The sequence below is a fragment of the Solanum tuberosum genome, unplaced genomic scaffold, assembly GCF_000226075.1.
Source record: "Solanum tuberosum cultivar DM 1-3 516 R44 unplaced genomic scaffold, SolTub_3.0 scf00043, whole genome shotgun sequence".
In the NCBI taxonomy this organism is placed as follows: domain Eukaryota; kingdom Viridiplantae; phylum Streptophyta; class Magnoliopsida; order Solanales; family Solanaceae; genus Solanum; species Solanum tuberosum.
The window spans coordinates 1316265-1342372 of record NW_006238969.1 but is presented as its reverse complement, the minus strand read 5'-3'; the positions used below and the strand labels follow the sequence as shown (position 1 = coordinate 1342372).

General features: G+C 37.3%; 1 protein-coding gene across 1 annotated transcript in view; it reads right to left on the bottom strand.

Annotated features, from left to right (window-relative positions):
• LOC102593097 (rho GTPase-activating protein REN1-like) overlaps positions 1-26108 on the bottom strand; it is a 108073-nt gene that overhangs the window by 48309 nt on the left and 33656 nt on the right. The window contains 2 exon segments of the mRNA XM_015306946.1: positions 17682-17804; positions 17807-17825. Of these exon segments, the coding sequence (XP_015162432.1) occupies positions 17682-17804; positions 17807-17825 (142 nt within the window).

Sequence of the window (26108 nt, the reverse complement as noted above, 5' to 3'; positions counted from 1 at the left end):
TATGAAACTTAGAACCCTAGTTTGCATGAATTTTCTTAGTTCATGAATTATACTTGCTAGGTCAGTTAAATAGATAATCATGCTCTAGATTTTGAATGTCATATTATCAGTACATAAATGTTAGCATGTCAGTATTTTGAGCTATTCAGTATTTTAGTTACATTTCAGTCATATGCATATTCAATTGAAAGTAGACTTAGCACCAAGTTGGACTAGGGTTCAGTGTACCCTCATAGTCCTAGAACTGCGTGCCCCCAAAGATTTATAAGTCCCCTCTGTTGGGCATCAGATTTAGTGATTACGTCAGTCATGCCTGTATACCCCTCACAAGGTATATTGGGTCCTCTCGATGGGGCATATACATCGGACTCCACGTTTAGCTCACGTGGTTTATGTCGGTTAATAGTAGCTCCCACAATCCGACTCTTAGTGCATTTGACCAGGTTTTCAACATTTATATTAACTTATAGTCAACATGTTATCTCCATGATTAGCACTTGGTCATTGCAGTCAGTTCAGTTCTTTCAGTGATACTTCAGTACATGTCTATATCTTGTTTCAGATTATATCATTGCTCAGTTATGCTTTGTTCAGTTCATATATATTTGTTCAGCGTAGTATCTATATCCTGCATGCTCAGTACATTCCAAGTACTGACGCATACTCTGCGCTACATCCTTTCATGATGTAGGTTTAGGTACTCAGCATCCATATCACGCATAGATCGATTCTCGGTTCGCATTCAATAGCTTTAGTGGTGAGTCCTCATATTTTGAGGACAATAGACATGCTTTCATTTTAGTCTTTACTTTCAGTTTTCAGTTTTTTTAGAGTTAGTTGGGGCATGTCCCAACAACTCAACTCAGTTAGAGGCTTTTTCAGACATAGTAGTAAATTCAACTTTAGTCATTAAGTGGTTGTTCAATTACCACTAAACTTTTGCTAGTATACTTTATATATTCAGACTTGATGGACTTGTTCCTTGTAAGATATTAATTAATTTAGCTTCCGCATAGTGCTTGTCTTATTCAGTTATTCTCAGTATGCTTGATATATGCCAGACACACGGTTAGCTTGGGGTCACTCCTGATCCTAGGTCCCTTGTTACGTCAAGGGGGTGGCCTCGGGCATGACATAATTGGAAGATGAAGCAATCTGTTTAATTAAATAGGAAGATGTGAGAACTACATGTCCTCAAAAATACAATAGAATAAGGGAATAAATGAGAATAGTGTGAGCAGTTTTAATGAGGTGTCGTGTAATAACCTTCTAGGTCATTTACACCATTTTAAAATAGTTTGATGTTTAGAGCTTTCCTGTAGTGGCCCCAAATTATTTATGACTCACCGAGACTGAATGTTCGGTCCTCGGGTGGTTCATTTGACTTTTATGCAAATTTTCCTATTTTAGAACTTCTAATGTTTGAACGGTTGGTTGTGATTAAAACTTTAGGTAGAAGTCCTTAAAAAGTAAACTTGATGGTTCCACAAGCTTCAAAACATTGAGTTTAGATTAGCAAGAACCTTGGTTTGGGTCATGAGGCTTCCAAATTAATTTTAAGCAACCTTGTGGCTTATGACTAAAATGGATCCCTAGGTGTGGAACCCACATTTCATCGTGATGACCTCCACTGAAAGTTTTGACATCTCTATTGAGAACGGAATGTCAAATTTGATGGGGTAATATAGTTTATTTGCGTACATAGGGTTTCAAGCGAATCTTTAGCACCTCATCGGAGTATTTTTCAACTCCCAAAATTGAGCTTATGCAGCCCTTGCTGGTGCATCTTGAACTATGATTCGTGTTCGCGGACCAGGTCCCGTGTTCATGGAGGAGGATCATATTTACCTCCACACTCAGTGTGGACACTCATTCAAAGCCACCTAATAATTGTAAAGTGGTTTCTATGAAGGAGTCCATGGGTTAGTTGGTTGATGATCCATGGGAAGATGAAGTGCCACCTGACATTAGTTTATTGTGAGGTATTTGCATTGTTCCGTGACGTAAAATAAAGAGCTTCTTGGGAGGCAATACAAGCTTCTTTTATTTGTTCTTACTTCACTTTTTTTTTTGTTTTAATGTATGTTGAAGGTGTTAAAATGATTCCAAGTGACAGTGATGAATAATTGAACCTCATGGCCATTAACGCCAGACAGGTGAAATGTCGGTTGGAAATTGTGTAATGCCAATAAAATGCAGATTCCCAACCGTCAACTGGGAAGAATAATAGGAATCTTCACTTGACCGGCGAATTATTGGTCAAAAATTGTACATCGCTAGTCGAAGCACTGGTTCACAATAATGCATTGACAGGAATTTTTAGCATTTGCACTGACCCAACATCTCGCCTGTAGGAATTAGCAAACTGTCTATCCAACATAGGTTAGGTAATGTTGAAGAGTTTTCAATTTTGACTTATGGAAGACCAAAGTGTCAGATTTTGACCACGTTTCCCTGACCCCCAAATGCCTAAAACCCTTCACCTTTTTCCACATTTATTCCCCACATTCCTCTTCCAACTTACCATTCAACCCTCCAACTTGAACTTCCTCCTTTCCTTCTATTTAAACCTCAATTTCTCTTTATTCTCTCCTCACTCTAAACTCCCATTTCACTCTCAAATTTAAAAATTCTAATTATTGCATTTCCTTGAGTTGAAAGTGAAAAACTTCATCGAAGCTGTCTTTCTTATTCTCTTCTAATCTTTGGTATGTTACTCTATTTTACTGTAAGGGGGCTTATTTTCATCTTAGGTATAGTTATCTAGATTATTATAAATTACGAGTTATCATATTCCTCATTTTATTCTAAATAAAGCTAATACTATATTCCCACATAAGTTATGCAAGAATTATCTATGGGAAATAAGAGGGGTAACCAATCTCTATATTTGTAAGACAAAATAAGCCCTTAAAAATAACTCAGTTGATATGTGATTGTTCAAATACCAGATGAGTACAAAATCCTTATGAGGACCTTTTACGGTAGAGCCATGAAAGAGTTATTTATAGTTAGACATCATGACTTTGAGAACCATTCCCAATATGTTTATTCTAATGACATCCCTCTCGAAGAGTTTGTCATCAACTAAATGTAATCCAACTTTTTCCAGGCAACAATAGTAATAAAAAAAACCCTAGTATAGTTCCCAATTGGAATTTGGGAAGGTAGGCTGTACACATACACTTGTCTCAAGAAATTTTTTTCAAAAAAATGGGATGAAATTAATTTTAGAGAAAAAAAGTACTTATGATAGAAATATTGAATAAACAAAAGTACTGACAATACAAATATTAAGGATAACAAGAGTAGAAGAAATAACACTAGCAAAATAATCTAAACATAAGATAATGCTAGCATAATCATATATCATATATTACTTAAAGTGAGAATCTCCTATCGACAAAGTTAGATTACGATTTTTCCCTTATACTTAATTAAAATATAGTAAGCAAAACATTTAATCTAATTAAATAATAGTTAAAATGTATTATCTCTTCAAAATTAATATCCATAAATGTAAAATCACTAAATTATTTATGCAATGTACCAGATGATCTTTAGTTTAATAACAAAAACAAATGGGTACTCTTTGGCCTGGAATACATGTAAGTATTCTAACTATAAGATAATGACACTTACTAATCATTAATGTTCCCAGCCAAGTTAAAGAAATGTTACAGAAATATGTGATGAGAATGGAGGGAAATGTATCCATGATAAATGATGACACTTATTACGGCCTTTTTAAAAATAAATAAAATCTATTATGGCTTTCAATACGCTATATATATATATATAATACTTTGTTTTGTTTTTGTTCAAACCAGAACAATAGTCTGAGGTGATTGTATCCACATGAATTCAAATGAAGAGAAACAAAACAAGTCTTCAAAATTAGATTATAATTTTACTCTTATATTTGGTTAAATATAATAAATAAAATGTCTAATATAATTAAATAACAATAATATTTAAAGTTCATGAAGACATACTATTCAATGTTGCATTAGATCAAAATCTAATTAAATAATAATATTTATATTTACATAAAGATTTGAATCAGATATTCTAAAGTTCAACTTAAATGTAGCACTTATAACTATCCATTAATCAACTTTAACTATGTGTCTATTCATTGCTAAATAGCTAGGAGAATTGAAAGAGTTGTATTGAGCAATTAAATGTAGACTAAATAACTAGGAGAAATAAATACATGAAACGAAAGGTTCAAGAAATGGAAATGAAAAGAGAACTATAAAAAGGCAAGAAAGGATTCTTGAATTCTTACTCACCATTTTCATGGGCTATTGCATTAGCCTAATATGTCAATTTCATCTCCTTCTTTTTTTGTTCTTGAAAAGAAAGCAACAATTCGAGAGGATGGAAAGTACCCAGAGCTATTGGCATCAAAAATTCGAGTAGCAAGCAACATCAACTTCACTACCACACGCCTCTTCTTATTAGATTTTTAAAAAGTCCAACACAAAATTATTTAAAAATGCACAATTGTTATATATCATTGTATAGGAAAGTTTGACACATGTATTATTATCTCAGTATATAATATTTTGAATTTAGCATTCAAATATCCTTGTTTTACTTTAAGTAGTTGATGCTAATTTATGTAAAAAGAAAATTAATATGTTTTCAAATTTTTTTATTTGAGAAAAATTCTAAGTATAAGGTTACATTTTTTAAAAAATCATTATATTTTACAATTGTAAACTCCATCCATATCAATAAAAATGCTTGAAATAAATAACATGGATACACGTGCATAGCACGTGTCTAGATACTAGTATAAATAATAATAGTAAGGGAGCATACAAATTCTCCAGACTGGAACCTTGCTTTACCATTCTGAAAAGAGTAAACACTCTACTACCTACCAATCGTACCCCTAATCCTCAATCTCTATGCTCTCATACCTAGGGTCATCTCCTTTGTGAGATGAATATGTGAAATTTCATGTCTAATAACCTTTCTCTAATTCTTTCTTGGTCTACTTTTACCTCTCCTCATATCTATTAGTGCCAACCTTTTGAAGCTTTTCATTGGGGCATATGATCTTGTCCTCTTCACATACCCCTATTATTCTCTTTACAACGTCTTACTACCACAACTATTCCACTCTGGTAGAAAAGAATAGTCCAAACACGTATCTTCGGGAGAATAGCCTTTAATTAAGCAAGGGCGAGACCTAAATAATCTCAATCTTATTTCCCGCATCTTATCCACCACAACTACTACTCCACCTTTCCCCATATATCTTTATTTTTAATTTTGTCTCTTCTAGTAGGCCCATGCATCTACGTATGCATCTTCATATTTGCTACCTGCATCTTATGAATGTCCAAATTCCATACATGCCAATATATCACCGCATACAACATGATCAGTCTAATAACTACTTTATAGAATATACCTTTATGTACTGATCATGACACATTCTTATCCCATAGAACACCGAATGCGAGTGTAACACTCCAAAATTTCAAAGTGTAACACCTCGAATTTGAAAAGAAGGAAAAATGCAAATATTTCATAGATGGTGTTTGTGTCTACGGTCCCAACCTACAAACTGTAGGTGCTCTTATGCGTCATAGGTGGAAACTGTAGGTGGTGGGGTGAATAAACTTTAAAGTTTTGCAGTACTCTTTTTACGGTTTGACAGGATGGCCCATCGTTCCTTTTATGAGTCGTAGGTATCTCTCGTAGGTGAGTCCCAGACCTAGTGAAATTTTGAAGGTCTAAGTTAGGAACGACAGATGGCATTTACAGACCATAGGAAGACCAGCGGACTGTACATGGTATCCATCAAAAATGGGTAATTTTTTAGGTACTACTGCTTGACCTACGGATGACAAGGAAGGTCCATAAGTGGACCTATGGACCGTAGGTTGAGTTAATAGCTATTTTTAGAGGGGCTTTTTGGGTATTTTCCTATTTATTCTAATCCAATACTATGTCGTTTTAATTCTAATCCTAGACCTTATAGTCTTTTAAGCCTAAATCTAACCACTCTAAATCATTCTTCAAATTTCCCTATATCCCTCCAGGTTCTTCTCCAATATTTCTCGCTCTAAAGCTTGAAGAAGAAGACTAGGGTTTCAAGATCAATTCTCCTATGGAGTCCTTTCCTCCACGGGGTTCCCAAATTCTCCAATCTTACAAGTTAGAATCTCCAATTGAAGTTAGCGTTTTATTCAATCTCATGGGTTCTTTTCAATTATGATCTACATGAGCCCATGCATGATCCATGATTTATAGTTTTTGATCATATGACGAAGCTTTTCAATTATGAAAGATGAATTATGAAGATATTCATGTCTCTATATGAAATTGATGAAAATAATTTAAGGTTGCTTTAAGAGTAAAACATCGATGTTGTTATTGTTATTGTGAAAAGATTTCTCACATACTACTCAAACATGATTGTGAAAGGATTTTTCTCACATAAAGAATTTATAAGGTCTAAAGGTTTTCTCACATAAGATGAATCAAGATTAAGCAGATATTCTAATGAATTCTAGCTTGGATTGGCTTCTTGATGTGCCTTTCCATGGATGATAAGACAACCAGCGATTACCTATGTCCCATAATGATAAGACGAGTTGAGATTAATGACTATTCTGTGGGATCTATGCTTAGCACCGAGTGGACAAGTGGCGATTACCCATATCCCATAACTATGTACCACCATAGGTTCGTCTTAGATAGACATTAGCTAGTGGATCAACCTAAGCTAGAAGTTCATGGTTCTTACCTTGGAAAGTAATAAAATCTCTTTTTGGTGTGGGATAGACACTGGATTCCATGTTATTGATCACATGGTCTATGTTGATTAAAAGTAAATCTCCCACAATAATGAACATAGGTTACTTTCTAAATGTATCTCAAAGGTATTTTAAAGATGCTAGCTTGCATTGACCATGTTTACGACTTATATTTTCTAACATGTTATTTTATGATTTAGCTTGGTCATTGCATGACATATAAAGTCCTTTTAGCATGATTTCATAACTCTTATGCATTGCTATCATATTTAGTACATTCTATGTACTAACACATACTTTTTGCCAACATTGTTTCACTAATGTAGGGTCCAACGCTTCTACCTCCCATACTCGTGGCTAGTAATCTCTCTCTCTCTCTCTATATATATATATCGAAGATTGGTGAGTCCTAATGTTCCGAGGATCGAGACTCTTTTATTGCTTTCATGTCTTTTATTTTTTGATATTGTATGTGATATATGGGTTATGTCACTCTCATGTTTCTATTATCTTTTATGATTTAAGATAATTGACTTGTCTAGGGCCTCTCGGGATCGTATACACCATTTCACATCTAGGGTGTACTTTGGGTTGTGACAAACTTGGTGTTCAGAGCACAAGGTTTAGAAAGGTCCTAGGATGTCTCATAAGCCACGTCAAGTAGATTCTTTTTTATGACTGTGAAGTGCACCACATTTATGAATGAGAGGTTATAAGATGTTTAGGAAACTCTGCTTCTTTCATTAATCTATAGTTGTGCGATAGAGTTAACTCTATAATATCTCTCTCATACTCCCTATCCTATGCATTTTAGGATATAGCCACTCGAAGGACATATCCTAGAAGGAATGTGGGAGAGAATGTGGAATGAGAAGATCCTCAAGCTCCTTAAGAAGCTTTTTAAGTTCTGGACGGCCCTTTGGACGAGGAAGTAACTAATGGAGAGGTTAGGGCTGCTTTTCAACTGTTCACTCAAGCCATGATGACTCAAGACAATAGGGAGTTTGTGGTCTCCCTGAACCCAAATTTGGGTATGACGACAACTAGAGTGAGGGACTTAACTTGAATGATCCTTCAGAGTTTAATGGTTCCAAGGTCAAATAGGATCCTCAAGAGTTGATGAGGTGTTGATGATCATGGGAGTTACACAGGTGGAAAAGGTGGAATTGACCACTTATCAACTTAAGGGTGTTTCTCAAGTATGGTTCAACCAATGTAAAGAAGAGAGAGCGGTCGATGCGAGTCCTCTTGATTGGGAAATGTTTAAGGTTGCTTTCCTTGATAAATTTTTTCTCCTTGAGATGAGGAAGTCAAAGGTACTTTAATTCATCAACCTTCATCAAGGAAACATGAGCGTGAAGGAGTATGCTTTGAAGCTCACATAATTGTCTCGATATGCTCCTACTATGGTTGCCGATCCTAGGGCAATGATGAGTAAGTTTGCTTCGGGTTTTTCCGAAATGGTGGTTAAGAAATGTCGTACTGTCGTGCTTATTAATGATATAGAAATTTCTCACCTAATGGTTCATCCTCAACAAATCGAAGAGGAGAAACTTAAGGAAATGTCTAGGGAGGAAAAGAGGGTCAAGACTGGTGATGGTGACTTTTCATATTCGAGGCCTGATGGACGTGGTTGTTCCAAGTTTCCACAAAGGTTTTCTAGTCAAGGTTTCTCCAATGCTCCTCCTAAATTCAACAAAGATAGAGTGTCTAACCTTAAACCTCAAGGAGGAAATGGAAATTGATCTTCATTGTCTACTTGTGCTAAATGTGGAAAGAAGAATGAGGGTTAATGTCTACCTGGTTCTAATGTATGTTTTGATTGTGACAAGACATATCATAAGATAAGGTATTGTCCCTAAGTTTCTAAGAATGAGGAGATAATCGTCGATAGGCTCAACCATACCCTTCATCAGGTTCTAGTGAGAGTCAGAAGCAAAACAAATTTTATGCACGCCAGACTCGTCATGCGCAAGAGGGTTCTCCCTGATGTGGTTAGCGGTATGTTTAAAGTCTTCCATATTGATTTTTATAGTTTTCTTGATCCCGATGCTACCTTGTATTTCGTGACGTCATATATGGCTATGAGATTTGATATTCTTCTGGATGTATTGTTAGACCCTTTTCTGTCTCTACCCTTGTTGGTGAATTCATTGTGGCTAAGAGAGTCTATAGAAAATGTCCCATCTCCTTATCCCATAGATTCACTCATGTTAATCTTGTAGAGCTTGATATGTTAGATTTTGATGTTATTCATGGGCTGCATTCATGTTATGCTTCTATTGATTGTAAAACCCGAGTAATCAAGTTTCAGTTTCCAAATAAACCCATCATAGACTGGAAATGGGGAAATTCTATGCCTAAGAGTCAATTTGTCTCTTGACTTAAAGGTAGAAAAATAGTTTCTAAGGATTGCATATATCATCTTGTCTGGGTTAGGGATATAGTTTTCGAAGACCCTACTCTTGAGTCGGTCCCTGTTGTTAATGAGTTTTCAGAAGTGTTCCTCCCGTAAGGGAAATAGAACATTAGTATTGACCTTCTCCCAAATACACAACCTATCTCTATTCCTGCTTATTGTATGGCTCCGACAAAAATCAATGATTTAAAAGAGCAATTGAAAGATTTGTTGGATAAGGGTTTCATTAACTGAGTATCTCTCTATGGGGTGCTCCAATTTTGTTTGTTCGAAAGAAAGATGGTTCACTTCGTATGTGTATTGGCTATCAGCAATTGAACAAGGTTACTGTTAAGAACAAATATCCTCCTCCAAGTATAGATGATTTATTTGATCAACTGCAAGGAGCAAGTTACTTCTCTAAGATCGACCTTCGATCGGGTTAACACCAATTGAGGGTGTAGGAAGATAACATCCCGAAGATGACTTTTCAAACTCGGTATGGTCAATATGAGTTTTTCTTAATGTACTTTGGCTTGACTAATTTTCCGACCGTGTTTATAGATTTGATGAATATGGTGTTTAGACAATACCTTGATATGTTTGTGATTGTGTTAATCGATGATATCTTTATTTACTCAAGGAATAAAGATGAGCATACCGATTATTTGAGGATTATGTTGCAATTTCTCAAGGACCAACATCTCTTTGCAAAATTTAGTAAATGTGAGTTCTAGCTAAGATCCGTCACTTTCCTTGGTCATATTATTTCCGATAAGGGTATTGAGTTAGATCCTATGAAAATGGATGCGGTTAAGACTTGACCTAGACGTCTATCCCCTTTGGATATTCGAAGTTTCTTGGGTTTGACTGGCTATTATAGAGGATTTGTTGAAGACATTGACCCAAAAGAAGGTTAAGTTCATATGGTCTGAAGCATGTGAGAAGAGTTTTCAAGAATTTAAAGATAGACTTATCTCTGCTCTTGTGTTTAAGTTACCGGAAGAAACCGATGGATTTGTGGTTTATTGCGATGGTTCAAGCATTGGAATAGGGTGTGTTCTTATGCAAAATGGGAAAGTTATCACATATTCTTCACGACAACTTAAGATTCATGAAAAGAACTATCCTACCCATGATTTAGAATTAGTGTCAGTTTTTTTTGCCTTAAAGATACGGAGGCATTATTATATGGTGTTCATGTTGATGTATTTACCGACCACAAAAGTTTGTAATATGTGTTAAAGCAGAAAGATCTAAATCTTTTCTCTAGAAGGTGGCTTGAGTTACTAAAGGATTATGACATGAGTGTTCTCTTCCACCCTGACAAGGTGAGTGTGGTGGAGAATGCTCTTAGTCAGTTATCAATGGGTAGTGTTTCTTATATTAATGATGGTAAGAAGGAACTTGTTAGAGATGTTCATGGATTGGCCCGATTCAGTGTTCAATTGGTTGACTCTACCAAAGCCGGTGTTATGGTACATAATGGTTCAGAATCATCTTCTGTGTCAGATGTGAAAGCCACGCAAGGGACTATGGTTGAATTGAAGGAAGTGGTGCTCAACAAATTTGTTAAGGCTTTCTCCCAAGGGGGATATGGTGTGCTTCGATATCAAGGTCATTTATGTGTTACCAATGTAGATGACTTGAGTGACCAGATCTTATCAGAATACCACGGTTCTCGATATTCCATTCACCCAGGAGCCACCATATATCGTGACTGGCGGGAAGTCTATTGGTGGAATGGGATGAAGAAGGATATCGCAGGAATTTTAGCTAAGTGTCCGAATTGTCAACACATGAAAGTTGAACATCAAAAGCCGAGAGGTTTGTCCCAAGATATTAGTATTCCTACTTGGAAGTGGGAAGATTTGAATATGAACTTTATTTTTGGTTTACCCTGCACCCGATAGCTATATGACTCAATTTTGGTTAATGTGGATCGTATGACGAAATCATCTCATTTCTTTCCCGTCAAGGTTTCTTATTTGACGAAGGACTATGCTAAGTTGTACTTGAGAGAAATGGTTAGGTTGCATAGATTGCCCTTATCCATTATCTCCAATTGTGGTGCCCAATTTATCTTTTAATTTTGGAAATTGTTTCAAAAGGGTCTTGGTACTCATGTTAAGCTTTGTACGTCCTTTCATATGCAAACCAATGGGCAAGCGGAGCATACAATCTAAACTTTGGAAGATATGTTGAGAGCTTGTGTGATTGACTTCAAGGGTAATTGGGATGATCATTTTCCTTTGATTAAGTTTGCGTACAATAATAACTATTATTCCAACATTGGTATGGCTCCATTTAAGGCTCTTTATGGTAGGAGGTGTAGATCTCCTATAGGTTGGTTTGAAGTTGGTAAAGTTTCTTTGATATGTCCCGAGTTGGTACATGAGGCTATGAAGAAAGCTTGGCTTATTACAAAAGGTTGAAAATGGCTCAAGGTCGACAAAAGTCCTATGCCGATGTTAGAAGGTGAAATCTTGAGTTTGATGTTCATGATTTGGTTTACTTGAAAATCTCACCCATGAAGGGAGTGATGAGGTTTGGAAAGAAAGGGAAGCTTAGTCTCTGATATGTGGACCCATATCAATTTTGAGATGTTTTGGTAAAGTTGCTTATGCACTTGATTCGCCTATTGATTTGCATCGGTACATCCAGTTTTTCATGCATCCTTGTTGAAGAAATGTGTTGGAGATCCGACATCCATAGTTCTCTTGGAAGGTTTGGGAGTTAAGGAGAATCTTTCTTATGAAGAAGTTCTAGTTGAGATTTTGGACCGACAAGTTAAGAAGTTGAGAAATAAAGAAGTTGCTTCCGTGAAGTTCTTTGGAGCAATCAGTTAGATAAGGGTGCAACTTGGGAGGCCAAGGCTGATATGAAGTCATGTTATCCTCATATCTTTCCCTCCGACCCCACTCTAGCTTGAGGTTTTTAGTTCCTCATTATCCATCCTTATGTCTTAATCATTCTCATAATTCTTTATGCATACATTCTCATGAAAACTTGATTTTTCAGAAAAATGAGTTAACTTTATTGATTTCTCCATGTTTATGTGTATTTGAGTATGAGTTGCATATGGGCCTTATGAAATGATGTTTGGAATATGCTTTAGCTTGGAGTCGATTTTTCCTCCTCGAATATGTGCATTTATGTGATTCCATTCATATTGTATGTTAGGTCTTCTCCCTATGCTTCTTATGATGTCTTGAGTTCCATTCGAGGACGAATGTTCCCAAGGGGGAGATATCATAAAATCTTAGATTTAAAAAGAAGGATAAATTCAAATCTTTCATAGCTGGTGTCAGTGTCTATGGTCTCCACCTAGGACCGTGGGTGCTCTTATGGGCCATAGATGGAAACCATAGGTAGTGAGGTGAATAATTTTTAAAGTCAAGTTCCAATATCCTTTTTACGGTTCGAAAAGACGGCCCTTGTTCCTCTTATTAGTCGTAGGTAGGTCTAAGTTGGAAACGACAGATGGCATGTACAGACCATAGGAGGACCAACAGAACGTACATGGAATCCATCAAAAATGGGTAAATTTTTAGGTCTCAATACGTGACCTACGGATCACCAAGATGGTCCGTAAGTGGACCTAAAGACCTTAGGTCGAGTTGGCAGTTATTTTAAGTAGGGTTTTGGATATTTTCCTAATTATTCTAACCCAATACTATGTCGTCTCAATACAAATCCTAGACCATATATAAGTCTTTTAAGCGTAAAATCGAACCACGCTAAATGATTCTTCAAATTTCCCCAAATCTCTCCAAGTTTTTCCCAAATATTTCTCTCTCTAAAACTTGAAGAATAAGGCTAGGGTATCAAGATCAAGTCTCCAATTTCACCATTAATTGTGCTTTTGGCATCTACATATGATAGTATTAACCTATGGAGTCCTTTCCTCCATAGGGTTTCCAAATTCTCCAATTTTACAAGTTAGAATATCAAATTAAAGTTATAATTTCATTCAATCTCATTGTTTCTTTTCAATTAGGATCTAATTGATTGTTTTATGTCTTGTTATGCATGAATTGAGATAATTACATGTTTCTAAGTTGAATTCACATCAGCCCATGCATGATCTATGATTTCTAGATTTTGATCATATGATGAAGCTTTTGAATTATGAAAGAAAAATTATAAAGATATCCATGTCTCTATATGAAATTGAGGAAAATTATTTTAGGTTGCTTTGAGAGTAAAGCATCGATGTTGTTATTGTTATTGTGAAAGGATTTCTCACATACTACTCAAACATGATTGTGAAAGGTTTTTCACACATAAATGATTCATAAGGTTGAAGGTTTTCTCACCTAAGATGAATCAAGATTAAAGAGGTATTCTAATGTATTCTAGCTTGGATTGGCTACTTGATTTGCCCTTCCATGGATGATAAGACAAGAAGAGATTACCCATGTCCCATAACTATGTGCCACCATAGGTTTGTCTTAGATAGACATTATCTAGTGAATCCATCTAAGCTAGAAGTTCATGGTTCTTACCTTGGCAAGTAAGGAAATATCTTTTCGGTATGGAATAGACAGCACATTCCATGTTATAGCTCACGTGATCTATGTAGGTTAAAGGTAAAACTCCCACAATATTGAATTAAAGTTACTTTATAAAAGTATCTTAAAGGTGTTTTAAAGATGTTAGCTTGCATTGACCATGGTTACGACTTATGTTTTCTAACATGTTATTTTATGATTTAGCTTGGTCATTGCATGTCATATAAAGTCGTTTTAGCATGATTTCATAACTCTTATGCATTGGTATCATACTTGGTACATTTACTAACACATACTTTTGCCTACATTGTTTCACTAATGTAGAGTCCAACGCTCCTACCTCTCATACTCGTGGCTAGTGATCTCATATAGATATCGAAGATTGGTGAGGCATCATGTTCCGAAGGTCAAGACTCTTTTATTTCTTTCATGTATTTTCTTTTCGGATATTGTATGTGATGTATGGGTTACGTCCTAATCACTCATTTGCTATAATAGATGGCTTTGAGACTTATGCTTAGACTTCTGCTACATTTTATCAAACCATTTTATTTTGAAATGCTACTTTTGAACTCTCTTGTTTCTATTATTTTGTGTGATGTATGCTAAGTAACTTTTGTAGGGCCTCTCGGGGTCATATACACCATGTCATGTCTAGGGTGTACTTTGGGTTGTGACACTACATTAAGACTGGAAATATTCTTCATTTTACATGTAAGGTGATATCGGGTGATTCTTAAATCGCTCATATGTGAAAAGGTTAATTCTTTAGTGTGGAAATGGATTTCGATTAATTAAGGTCACTAGAATCCCCAAGCACAAAGTTGAGTTGAAAGCTTCCATACCGATAAAATTTTGATGTAAGATTCTACTTAGGTTAAGTTCAAACGACCATATCTCTTAGCATATAAAGATTTATGTGGCCCATAATCTATCATATTAAATACATTTGAAACTTTTTTCCAATGCCACCAATTTTGTGTCAAACCGAGGTGCGAGTAAATACTTATGATCATTTTAGTAACCTTATATAGTGTAGTGACAAATTAGCCGACAATAAAACATTAAAAAAAGGTTGTTTTATGCTTTTTACCTCTAATAAAACCCTAAACGAATTTCTTCACTAATTAAAGGCCCAAAACAATCAAAATTTCATCTCTTAATTCCCCATTCTCTTCTCTCTCAAACCTTAAGGAAAATCAAAGCATAATACTTCCCTTCAAGATTCTTCTTCAATATAAATCTTTTTCCAAGAATTTAATTCTTTCTAACTCAAATTCCTTTATATAATTATGAATGAATAATATAAATCTTAATTCTTGGTCATATGGTTTTCAAGAACTAATTCAAGAATCTCAAGAAAAGTTTTCTTGACTGTTCTCCTTCAAGTTAGGGTTTCAAGGCTTCTAATCAAGTTATTTTTAAAGATTTTTCAAGGAAACTTTGTTTTCAATGCATGTAAGTCTATTATCAGTGATGGACTGAGTTCGTCCTCATACCTACATCTCAATTCAGTCAGTAAAAGTTTAATCTAGGGTTATACCCTTAATTTCGAGAATTCTTTGTATGAGTTATGTTATTGATTTTGATTTCTAAATCCTTGATCACAAGCTGTTATGTATATTATCAAATATTGATATCCTTAAGTTTTTTTTCATGTTTATATTCCACATGAACTCTAATTTATGGGTTAAAGTTAAGGGAACTATATGATTCCCAAATGTTTCATTTTTACATGAAGAAAGAGAATATTTGTTTGACAAAAGTAAACAAGTAAATCTAGGATTCTATCTTTAGATTTGGGTATTCTTGAGATGATTTGATGTTAAGTTTTGAGTATTGAGTTTTTCTATAGTGTTATTGAGATTCTTGAGTTGATTCGTTCATGTCTATGTTTCAGCATGAACCCTATTTTGAGTTTTAATTTTTGATAATCTTTTAAAGCAAACATTTTTGTCTTAAACTGATTTCCTAAGAAAGCCAAGATAATTTTTGAGAAAGAGTTTTAACCAAGATTTGACCAAGAGTATCTTAAATTATCTTTTGAAAAGAGTTTAAGGGAACACAAATGGTTCCAAAAGTAATTTTTTTACATTAAGAAGAGAACTATAATTCATGATTAGTATGATAGTCGAGTACGCCATCAATGTGTATGCAGCATGACATCTAGATATGTCATCAATGATTATACAGTATGACTTCTAGATTCATCAATGATCAAATAACAATAAACATTTGTTTTAAACTATTTTCTTCTAAGAAAGTAAAGTAGAGTTTGAGTAGAGTTTAAAGAGAATTTTTGAGTAAAGTTTAAGGGAATTGAGTAGTCCTATGAGATTTTTTTAGTAAATTTTAAGGAAACTGAGTAGTCCTAAATGTATCATTTGGTTATATTGACAAAAGAGAAACTTTGATTTCTGAATGAGTGTATGAGTTCAAAGATATTTCAGAGTAGTTACCTCTTTTAAGAGGATAGTTTGAGTAATTATCTCAAAATAGAGAAAGAGTATGTTTTATGCATTTGAGAAAGACTATATATATATATATATATATATATATATATTATTGGGAGTAATATTGAGCACCGATATGGGGATGAGTTCAGATAGCTCAAAATCCTCATAAACCATGTCTTGCCTACATGGTATAAGATCATACTTTTTAGATGAATCCTTGTTGCTTAGTGGATCCACTTATTTGAGAGGTTTTATACCTCGGTACGGTATAGAAAAGTTCTGGCAGCGTGGGTGGGATACTGTCTAATCACACAGCTCATAGTGATGGTTGTCGGTTAGAGAATCTCCCAATAGAGTTAAAGTATATTTTAATGTATCACTTATTATTGTGAGTTCAGAGATGCGTAAGCATTTTGTAAAGTTTTAAATTATTTGGCTCCTTTATTTCTTTACATCTAGCTTGAGTATACTTTGTCCGTTGCAGTCCTTTCATTTAGTTATTTCACTTCGGCTATATTAGATACTCGTAAATTCAATGTAGGGATGTCATTTGGCTTGCATCTTTTTATGATGCAAATACAAGTATTTATGATCACTAATATGTGCTTCGTTGAGATTACTCTATACTTCAGCTAGCTCTTGGTGAGCCTCTTTGCAATTTGGAGGACTCCACATTTACTTTCTAGTTAGTAGTTTTAAGATGTTGTAGGTATTGTTTTGACATCCTTCTTTAATAGTAGAGGCTTCATAGATAGACAAAGTCAAGGTGTCTCTTAGTATTTACTTTCTTTTGAGTTTTTTTACAAACTATAAGTATTGCTATTGAGTATGTTCTAGACTTTATGAGATGAATATTTGAGTTTAATTGATTTAATTATGTTTTGAGCCTATCATTGGTTGATCAAGTCTTTCGCTAAGTTGTCATCCAGGCCAAGGGTTCGCTTGCGGACCAACAATGGTTCTCGAGTTCTAGCCACGTCCAAGGTGTAAGCTCAGGGCTTGACAACGATCCTCTATTTTATCCACCTGCCTCAAATATGATGTATGACATCCTCGTTGATCACCCTATTTCCTTGAATAATAGACTCAAGGTACTTGGAGTTTCCTCCTTTCTAGATTATTTGTGTATCAATCATCACTTCCCCATCTTCCTCATGTTATGCAACATTAAACGTGAACTCCAAGTACTATCCTTTAGGCTTACTATGCATAAAGAGTTTAGACTCTAGGATTTGTCTCTATATCTCTAGTCTATTATTAACTCTGTCGTGTGTCCAGTCAATCAATTCAAATTTGCAGAAAAAATATAAACAATATCACAACAATATACACAAATAGATGTACACAAAATCATGAATGCTATAACATATATATAAAAAAAAACACGCATAATGAAACTTATAATTTTTCTAAGAACTGGCGTGTAAATGAAATGTCTATACAACTATTTGATTGGAACCTATTGAATACATTTTTGTCTTCTAATTGATAGATGTACATTAGAGGTTTATGAACATATGAATGAGAAACTTACACAATTCGGTTGACATGTCAACTACACTACACTGATCATTGCTAGATACTTCATTTTGTCCAGTTATAAGATCAACACTAGGTGCACTTGCCAAAGCCTCTTCAAGTGCAGTTTTCCACTCAATAAATCCTCAAGTGTTTCAGCCTATGAAATGAAAACTCTTAGAACAAAATCATGCAAGAATAATAAACTTTTTAAAAGTGATGAGTCCACGATTTGGACTCATTTAGGGCTATATTTTGATGAAATTAGTGTCCTCAAATGCATGATTTATCCCGATATCTAATGACAACCTTTGAGTTTCAGATATTTGAAGTTTGTGGCAAAGCATGGATACTACTTAGCAAAAAGAAGCAAAAGAAGCCGCAAGAACGAAGAAACAAAGATCTGCGAATCGCCGATACCATTCGGTGAAACACCAACATATCGCATATTCGCCTTTTGTTCCAGTGTGCTGAGCCTTGAAGGAAAGGAAAAAATCGGCGGTGAAAATGAGTAGTCGGCATAACACTGACCGACTCTGCGAAGCACTGCTACATCGCCCAATTATCCAGGACATAAAGATGCTGAAGGGAACTGATGAAAGGCGACAAAGTATACCAAATGGTGGATCGGCGAATGCATCGGCGATTACCACAACTGTCGCTGAAAGATCCTTCGTAGCACATTTTCTAAAAACTATAAATACTAGTTCAGTTTTTATTCTTAGGAGCGAATTTTACCTTGTTTTACCTAGTTTTTAGATTATTAAGTTTTAGACAGAGTTTTTTGAGATATTCTCTCTAAGTTTTGGAGAAGGTTTTGAAGAACTTGGATCTTTCAAGGGTTTCATCTTCAAGAAATTGGACTTTGGACTCTTGGGTTCTTCACTTTTGGCTTGTTTTAAGACTTAATCTTGCATACCCATTGATGGAAACTGATATTGGTATACTTCTTTGTCTCTTTTACATGCGTAGGTAAAACCCCAACTCTTGGAGTGTGATTTTGTGAATATGAGTTAGATTAGTTGTTGGGTCTTGCTTGCTGATAGTCTATTTGTATTTTAAATGTGATTTCTTTTAGTGGTTGTGGATGAACTTAATGAGGTTGTAGTTGCAAATATAATCTCATATATGTGTTTTTGGCTTGCTCGAGAGAGAGGTCATAAAACTAAGACCACTATATTGATGGCAGTGCGAGTGGATCGACAAGAGGTTCAGCTCGAGAGAATGAACCCTAGTCCCATTTCCACACACTCAGCTCGAGAGAGTGAGTGGGTTAAGGCGGAGACTTTTCTCGAGAGGTTCAGCTCAAGAGGAACCCGCTTGAAATGGGGTAAGTTGCTCGAGAGAGAGCTTACCCCCTTAAAGTCTAGCCTAGTCATAATTACTCTACGAGTTCTCTATCAAAAGCATGTACCCAATAATCTAGCTTAACCCGTATTCCCATCACATCCCAAGGATCCCCTCTCATTACTTAGAAATCTTTGTTAATTTTGCTGTTTTTACTTACTTGTGACAAAAACCCCATGTGATACTTGACGCTTGCATCACCCTTCTTAAATTTGTTATGTTTTCATTCGCCAAAGTCTTTAGCTACGGTTAATTTTAGGGCTATTGCACTTAACCGCCAATTTTTCACGCCCACTCCATTGGGACTCAACCCCAACCCTTTGTTGTATTACTAAATTATTGTACAATCGTAGACACTTGCATCGGAAATTGTTTCTTGATTACGCAAACATCAAAATGGCGCCGCTACTGGGGAGTGGTGTTACATGAAAGTTGTTGGTTTAAGACGAATTTTGTTTTTGGTAGATGTAGTTAACTAACTTTATTTTTAGTTTTGTTTTCCTTTGAATTTGTTGATGTAGGTAGGTACCCTAAGCATGGCTGGGGGAAATGGTGACAACTCGGTTGAAACGAGCCAAGAGGTCGAGAGGGACTTCGAGTTGACTGCCCTGACAACTCAGCTGAACGAGTTGTCCACCAAATTTTCAGAGGTGGAAAACCAGTGCAAGAGTCAAGGAAGGTACATACCTCCTCATGAGAGGAATCAATATTGAAGTGTTGAATCAAATGTTTGCCTCTAACTCTAGATCGATCCAGTTGATCAGGACACTCCTGAATAATGCAGTGCCTCCTCTTTGCCCAAATGAACTATTGGGATTACCTAGTAAAACTAGGGACAACCCCACCAATATAATGTGATTGGGGACTCGCGTCGTGCCATGACGTTAAAAAAAGCGCTTATTGGAAGGCAACCCAAGGTTTTAAATGCTTTATTTTGCTTTTATAAACAATGGTGTGTTAGTGGCACAAATTTAGAAGCTGAAAGTGTTTGGAAAATACAGATTGGCGAGTAAAATGGTCAGTCGGCGAATCGCTGAAGAGGTCGGCGTGTCTGACTTGACCCGCCGTTTGGCTCACTTCAAAGTTAAGTCAGAGCCTGTAAAACTCGGTGGACTTACGAAGCAGTTCGGCGTGTTGTCGAGATTAGTTGTTGGGTCTTGTTTACTGATAGTCTATTTGTAGTTTAAATGTGATTTCGTTTAGTGGTTGTGGATGAACTTAATGAGGTTGTAGTTGCAAATATAATATCATATATGTGTTTTCGGCCTGCTCGAGAGAGAGAGGTCGTAAAACTAAGACCACTAAATTGATGGCCAGTGCGAGTGGGTCGACATGAGGTTCAGCTCGAGAGAGTGAACCCTAGTCCCATGTGCACACACTCAGCATGAGAGAATGACTGGATTAAGGCGGAGGCTGTTCTTCATGCTGCAAGTGGGTGTCCGAGAGTAACCCGCTAGAAACGTGGTAAGTTGCTCAAGAGAGAGCTTACCCCCTTAAAGTCTAGCCTAGTCATAATTACTCTACGAGTTCTCTATAAAAGCATGTACCCAATAATCTAGCTTAACCCGTATTCCCATCACATCCCAAGGATCCCCTCTCATTACTTAGAAATCTTTGTTAATTTTGTTGTTTTTACTTACTTGTGACAAAACCCCCATTTGATACTTGACTCTTGCGTCACCCTTTTTAAATTTGTTATGTTTTCTTTCGCCAAAGTTTTTAGCTACGGTTAGCTTTAGCACTTTCGCACTTAACCACTAATTTTCACGCCCGATCTCTTTGGACTCGACCCCAACCTTTGGTTGGGTTATTAAACTATTGTACGATCGTAGACACTTGCATCACAAGTTGTGTCTTGAATACGCAAACATCAAAATGGCGCCGCTATCAGGGAGTGGTGTTACGTGAAAGTTTTTGGTTTAAGACGAATTTCTCTTTTGGTAGTCGTAGTTTACTAACTTTATTTTTAGTTTTTTTTCCTTTGAATTTGTTGATGTAGGTAGGTACCCTAAGCATGACTGGGGGAAATGGTGACAACTCTACTGAAACGAGCCAAGAAATCGATAGGGACTTCGAGTTAACTGCACTGGTAACTCAACTGAACGAGTTGTGCATCAAATTATCAGAGGTGGAAAACCAGTGCAAGAGTTAAGGGAGGTACATACCTCCTAACGAGAGGAATCAGTATAGATACAGGGAGAACAATCGTGTCGAAGACTCACTCCAAATCATTCTCCAAAAGATCACCGAACAAGATCAAATGTTAGAAGAGATGAATGAGAGTATTGATGTTTTGAATCAAATGGTTGACTCTTATTCTAGATCGATCCAGCTGATTAGGACACTCCTGAATTACGCGGTGCCTCCTCTTCGCCCAAATGAACTATTGGGGTTACCTAGTAACACTAGGGACAACCCCATCAATAGAATGTGATTCGCGTGGTGCCACGATGTTAAAAAAGGTGCTTTTTGGGAGGCAACCCAAGGTTTTAAATGCTTTATTTTGCTTTTATAAATAATGGTGTGTTAGTGCGTAGGTTTAGAAGCTGAAAGTGTTTGGAAAATACAGATTGGCGAGTAAAATGGTCAGTCGGCTAATCGCTGAAGAGATTGGCGTGTCCGACTTGACCCGCCGTTTGGCTCAATTCAAGGTTAAGTCAGAGCCTGTAAAACTCGGCAAACTTACGAAGCAGTTTAGCGCGTCGCTGACCAGGTCAGTGACCTTGATGTAGACTGCCGTCTTGACCCCCAAGAAGCTGAAAGAACTTTAGCAATCGGCGGGGAAGGTGATCACTAGGCGAATTGCCGAGTAAATCAGGGAGTGCGACTAACGTTGCCGAATAAGCGCGAACTGGATGGTTTATAATGGCCAAGAAACTTAAAATTTGAAATTCTTTACTTTCCCTCGCTCTTAAACCTCCTAAATTCACACTAAGGTAGTATTTTCTTTATTTTAGCACCTTACTAGCATTTTAGTTTGTTGTGTGCTCAGAGTTGGAATACTTTGCCGCCTAGCTTTTCAATCACGTTTTAATTGGCATCTAAGGTTGGTTTCCAAACCCTGAGTATATTATTGAAAATTTTGAACTCTTTTGCAATAATAGTATCGTATTGATGTGTGTTGGACCTCTCTGATAGGATTAGAATGCTTAAATGGCTATTTTAATTTGAAAATCTTGCCCGTATTGTTTGATTATCAAATGCCCATAATTTTTGTGCTTTTTAATGAGTTGGGTCATGATTGTGTGTTGTTAGATTGATTGGGTGAAGTCTAAGTAGCCCACGTTTGTGCTAAATGTCAAAAATTTGCTCAATGATAGAGCGGGTGACACCACTCTTAAGAGAAAATATGGTCAAATGGCCAAATGCAAAAAAACTGGGAGAAACCTGAGTATCTCGGGGTGATGGGTAGTATGGGTCCCATTTGAATTTCATTAGTGCATGCTTTGATTTTGTTTTCGGGGGTTGCGGGGTTACATTCGAGAAGATGGGTTGAAATTAGGCACGTTGGGTCGATTGGTGAGCTAGGTCGAGCTTGCCGAATGACTCGGCGGTTCTCCTAAGCCCCCCATCTTGCCGATAATTTGGCACCTTGATTGATATTTGATACTATAAGTGTTGGCGAGAAGTCTGAGGGCACCGAAAGCACTCGGTGACTCGCCGAATGTATTCTTATCGCCATTTGCTTATACCCCTTAAACACTTGCACACTGTGACTTTCGGCGGATAAGCGCATGTTCACCGAAAGTAGTCGGCGATTCACCGAAAGGCCTTCTTATCGCCGACTTGCCTTAATTGTTTAGCAAACCTCATCAGTGAGCTCGACTTAGTTCACCAAAGAGGTTCAGCGACTCACTGACTGGGTCGGTGAGTATGTTTGCAGTGAAATTTTCTGTGCTTTCATTTGACTTTCTTCTCGTTCTTTTGCAGATATGGTACGTACAAATCTAACCGAACCACCAAAGAAAAAGGCAAAGGGCATTTCAATAAATGAAGGAGGATCAAACCCTCCAAAGAGGAGAGGGGATGACCTGTAACCGAGAGACAAAGGCAAGAGGAAGAAACATATAGCTAGAAAAGGAGCAGCTATTGAGACAGATTTCTATGAACCAGAGGATGAACAACCTCTGATTAACCGAAGGGATGCGCTCCGGGCCAGATCTCAGTCCATAGCCACCAGTACTCCCTCAGTTGCTACCCCGCCTACTGCTGAATCAGTGCCAGCTCAAGCACCGTCACTTACTCCTGCACTGTCTATTTCTCCTCCACCTAGATTGCTGAACAGACTATAAAGTGAAGGAGTCTGGACTATCATAAAGGAGAACCTGCTATCTACGGAGGGTCTGGAAGGAAAATACCCAGATGTTTTGGACACCCTCTGCCACCACGAGTTTGAGTAGTTCACACGGCCCCGAGGCCCTTACTTTCCCTCCTGGGTAAGAGAGTTTTACACTGTTTATGGGGAGTTGGTACCTAAGAACAAGAAGAAGGCAAGTGAGTTTCGACCGGTGAAGTCGGTCATGGTTAGAGGCAAGGAAGTGGAGTGTCACAGTGAGCATATTAATGTTGTATTGGGTAGACCACTGCACTCTGCCTTCCCTTACGAGGGGTTGCGTATTGTTCCATCCTTGGATGATTTGAAGGGTTGGTTAGCTCCGTTGATTTCTGACACCACCCCGAGGTGGATCGATGCAGGAGCTCCCATTGTGAAGAAGGACATGAACATCGCCTCCAGGTTCTGGTTTGGCTTCATCAGCAGCACCATAATACCATCCCAGAACGAGTCTATTTTGCGCCATCCTAAGGCGACTTGCCTCGGATCTATCAGGGCCAGGAGGCGAATCGACCTAGGATTGCTAATTTTGCAGAAGATGGCTGTGAGAGCCAAGCAGAGACTTACCTCTCTGCCATTCCCAATTTTTATCGCTTTGTTATGCCGGTGTGCCGGAGTACCCTGGGATCCTTCAAAGGATATATAGGTCATCCCTTCATCCTTCATGGACATCCAACGTATTGTGGTCGGATTCACATGAGAAGAGGTTGAAAGGAGGAGAGCAGCTCCATCAGATATCTCTCCGGAAGTTGATGTTGACTCTTTACCAGTGGAAACACCTTCTCCTACTCCGGCCTCTGAGCCCTCAGGTATACCCGCTCCTTCTTCCTCTTCCTCGCAGGCTCTAGGTGCTTCCTCTTCCTCCCAGCCTGTCAGGATTACTCAGGCCATGATCCTAAAGATAGGGAAGTTGGCCTATTCAGCTGATGTGAGAGCTACCGGATTGGAGAGATCCATCCCGGGGATGATTGACAGTGCATCCTCATCAATAGGGCCTCTATTGATGATCTGGCCACCAGAGTCACTGCTTGTGATATCAGACAGGGGGAGACATACGGAGTTTCGGCTTTGAAAGCCAAAGTAGCAAATTTAAGGAAGGATGTAGACTATTTGAAGGCTACAAACTTCACTTCACTGATGCGGGATGCAGATGATGAGGATGCTCCGGACACCTCAGGGATTCCTTCGACTACTACCGGAGACGTACAGGGGAATAGCACAGCACATGTAGAGTCGGATGTAGAGAACGACGAGTAGTTGATATCAGTACATGCTAAGGAGGTACAGGAGGAGGATGGGATATTTGGCAATTTGTCAAATCTGGTGGAGACTATTGTGCAACAGGTGACCCATACATCACCGGCCGAGACGTGCACACCAGCCCCTAGCGGATTTGACACTGCTATCCCTTCTGAGGAGATTCTGGGCACTGATGCCCAACTACAATCTGCTACACCAGCCACTGAGACCCCGACAGAGAGAGAGACTGCATAGACATGACCTTTCTTTACCTCCCTCTCTGTCTTATTATATTTTTACTTTTGGTATTACTTTTATTTGTCATTTGAGGACAAATACTTTTAATTGTGGTGGGTGAGACCCATACCTTTTGTGTTGATAGTTGTGTTTTGTGTATATATTAGGTTGTTTTGCTTTAAAATGGTGTTTTATCTATTTCTGTGGATGATTGAGCTTATGGCTCCTTTTATTTACTTTATTGCAAAATGATTTTAACTCGTCCGAAAATTTTTGCTACCTCTTGTGTGAATGTGGTTGTTCTTGTGCAAAATTTGAGTCTCGGTTTTGATCAATACCGATGACTTGAATAGTACTCTCAATCAAACAAACATGAATGCACGGCTACGATGAGGCCAAATGAAGTTGCATAGACAATATGTGAACTCTTTGCATCTCATTTTGACTAGCCCAGTATCGAATCCAGTCTCTTGTAATGACCGTTGCACACTAGCGAAAGTGTGGAGTCTTGTTTGACTTTAGTGTCGATGCCTAGTGTGCTGAGCTTACTTTGAAACATGCATAATAGATCCTAGAATTTGCCCAGTTGGTCCATCGACTAAGTAAGACTATCTCTTGATATGATCTTAGGCAACTTTACAGAGTGTGAGCCAATTTTACATATACCTCTTTTGTTGCCTACCTTGTGAGCATGTGTGAACCTCTGTTGAACACCCCTTTTGAGCCTAACTTTTCTTTGGAAGAAACATGACTAAAACATGACCCTTCTTTGTCCATTACCCATAATCCTAGTGATTTGTGATGAGTTGAATAGCCATCTTAAGCCAAAAGCCTAAGTTGGGGGTGTGATGAAAAGAAAAGGGAAAGTCAAGAAGTGCAAGGAAAATTCTCCTTTAACCTATTGTGTTGAGAAAAATGGAACCCCTCCATAAAAAATAAAAAATAAAAAAGGAAGAAGAAAAGAGAAAGAGAAAAAGAATGAAAAAGAAAGTTGTGGACTAAAGTACCAAAGAATTGGGGTTTCCAAACAATCCATGGGAAGTGAATAATGGGATGACTCATGAGCACTAGTAAAAATGACGAAGGAAAAGGAAAGGAAATGTTATGAATATCGCATCTCATGAGGATAAAAGTCACTAAGCCTAAATGACCATACCTTTGCACTCAGCCCCATTACAAGCCTTGAAAAGGCCTTTTTGATCTTGAGTGAGCTGAAACAAATGTCGATTGGAAAATACGGGCAAACCTATGGGTGAAAGCATGCATTGTTTTCATCTTTGTGAGTGT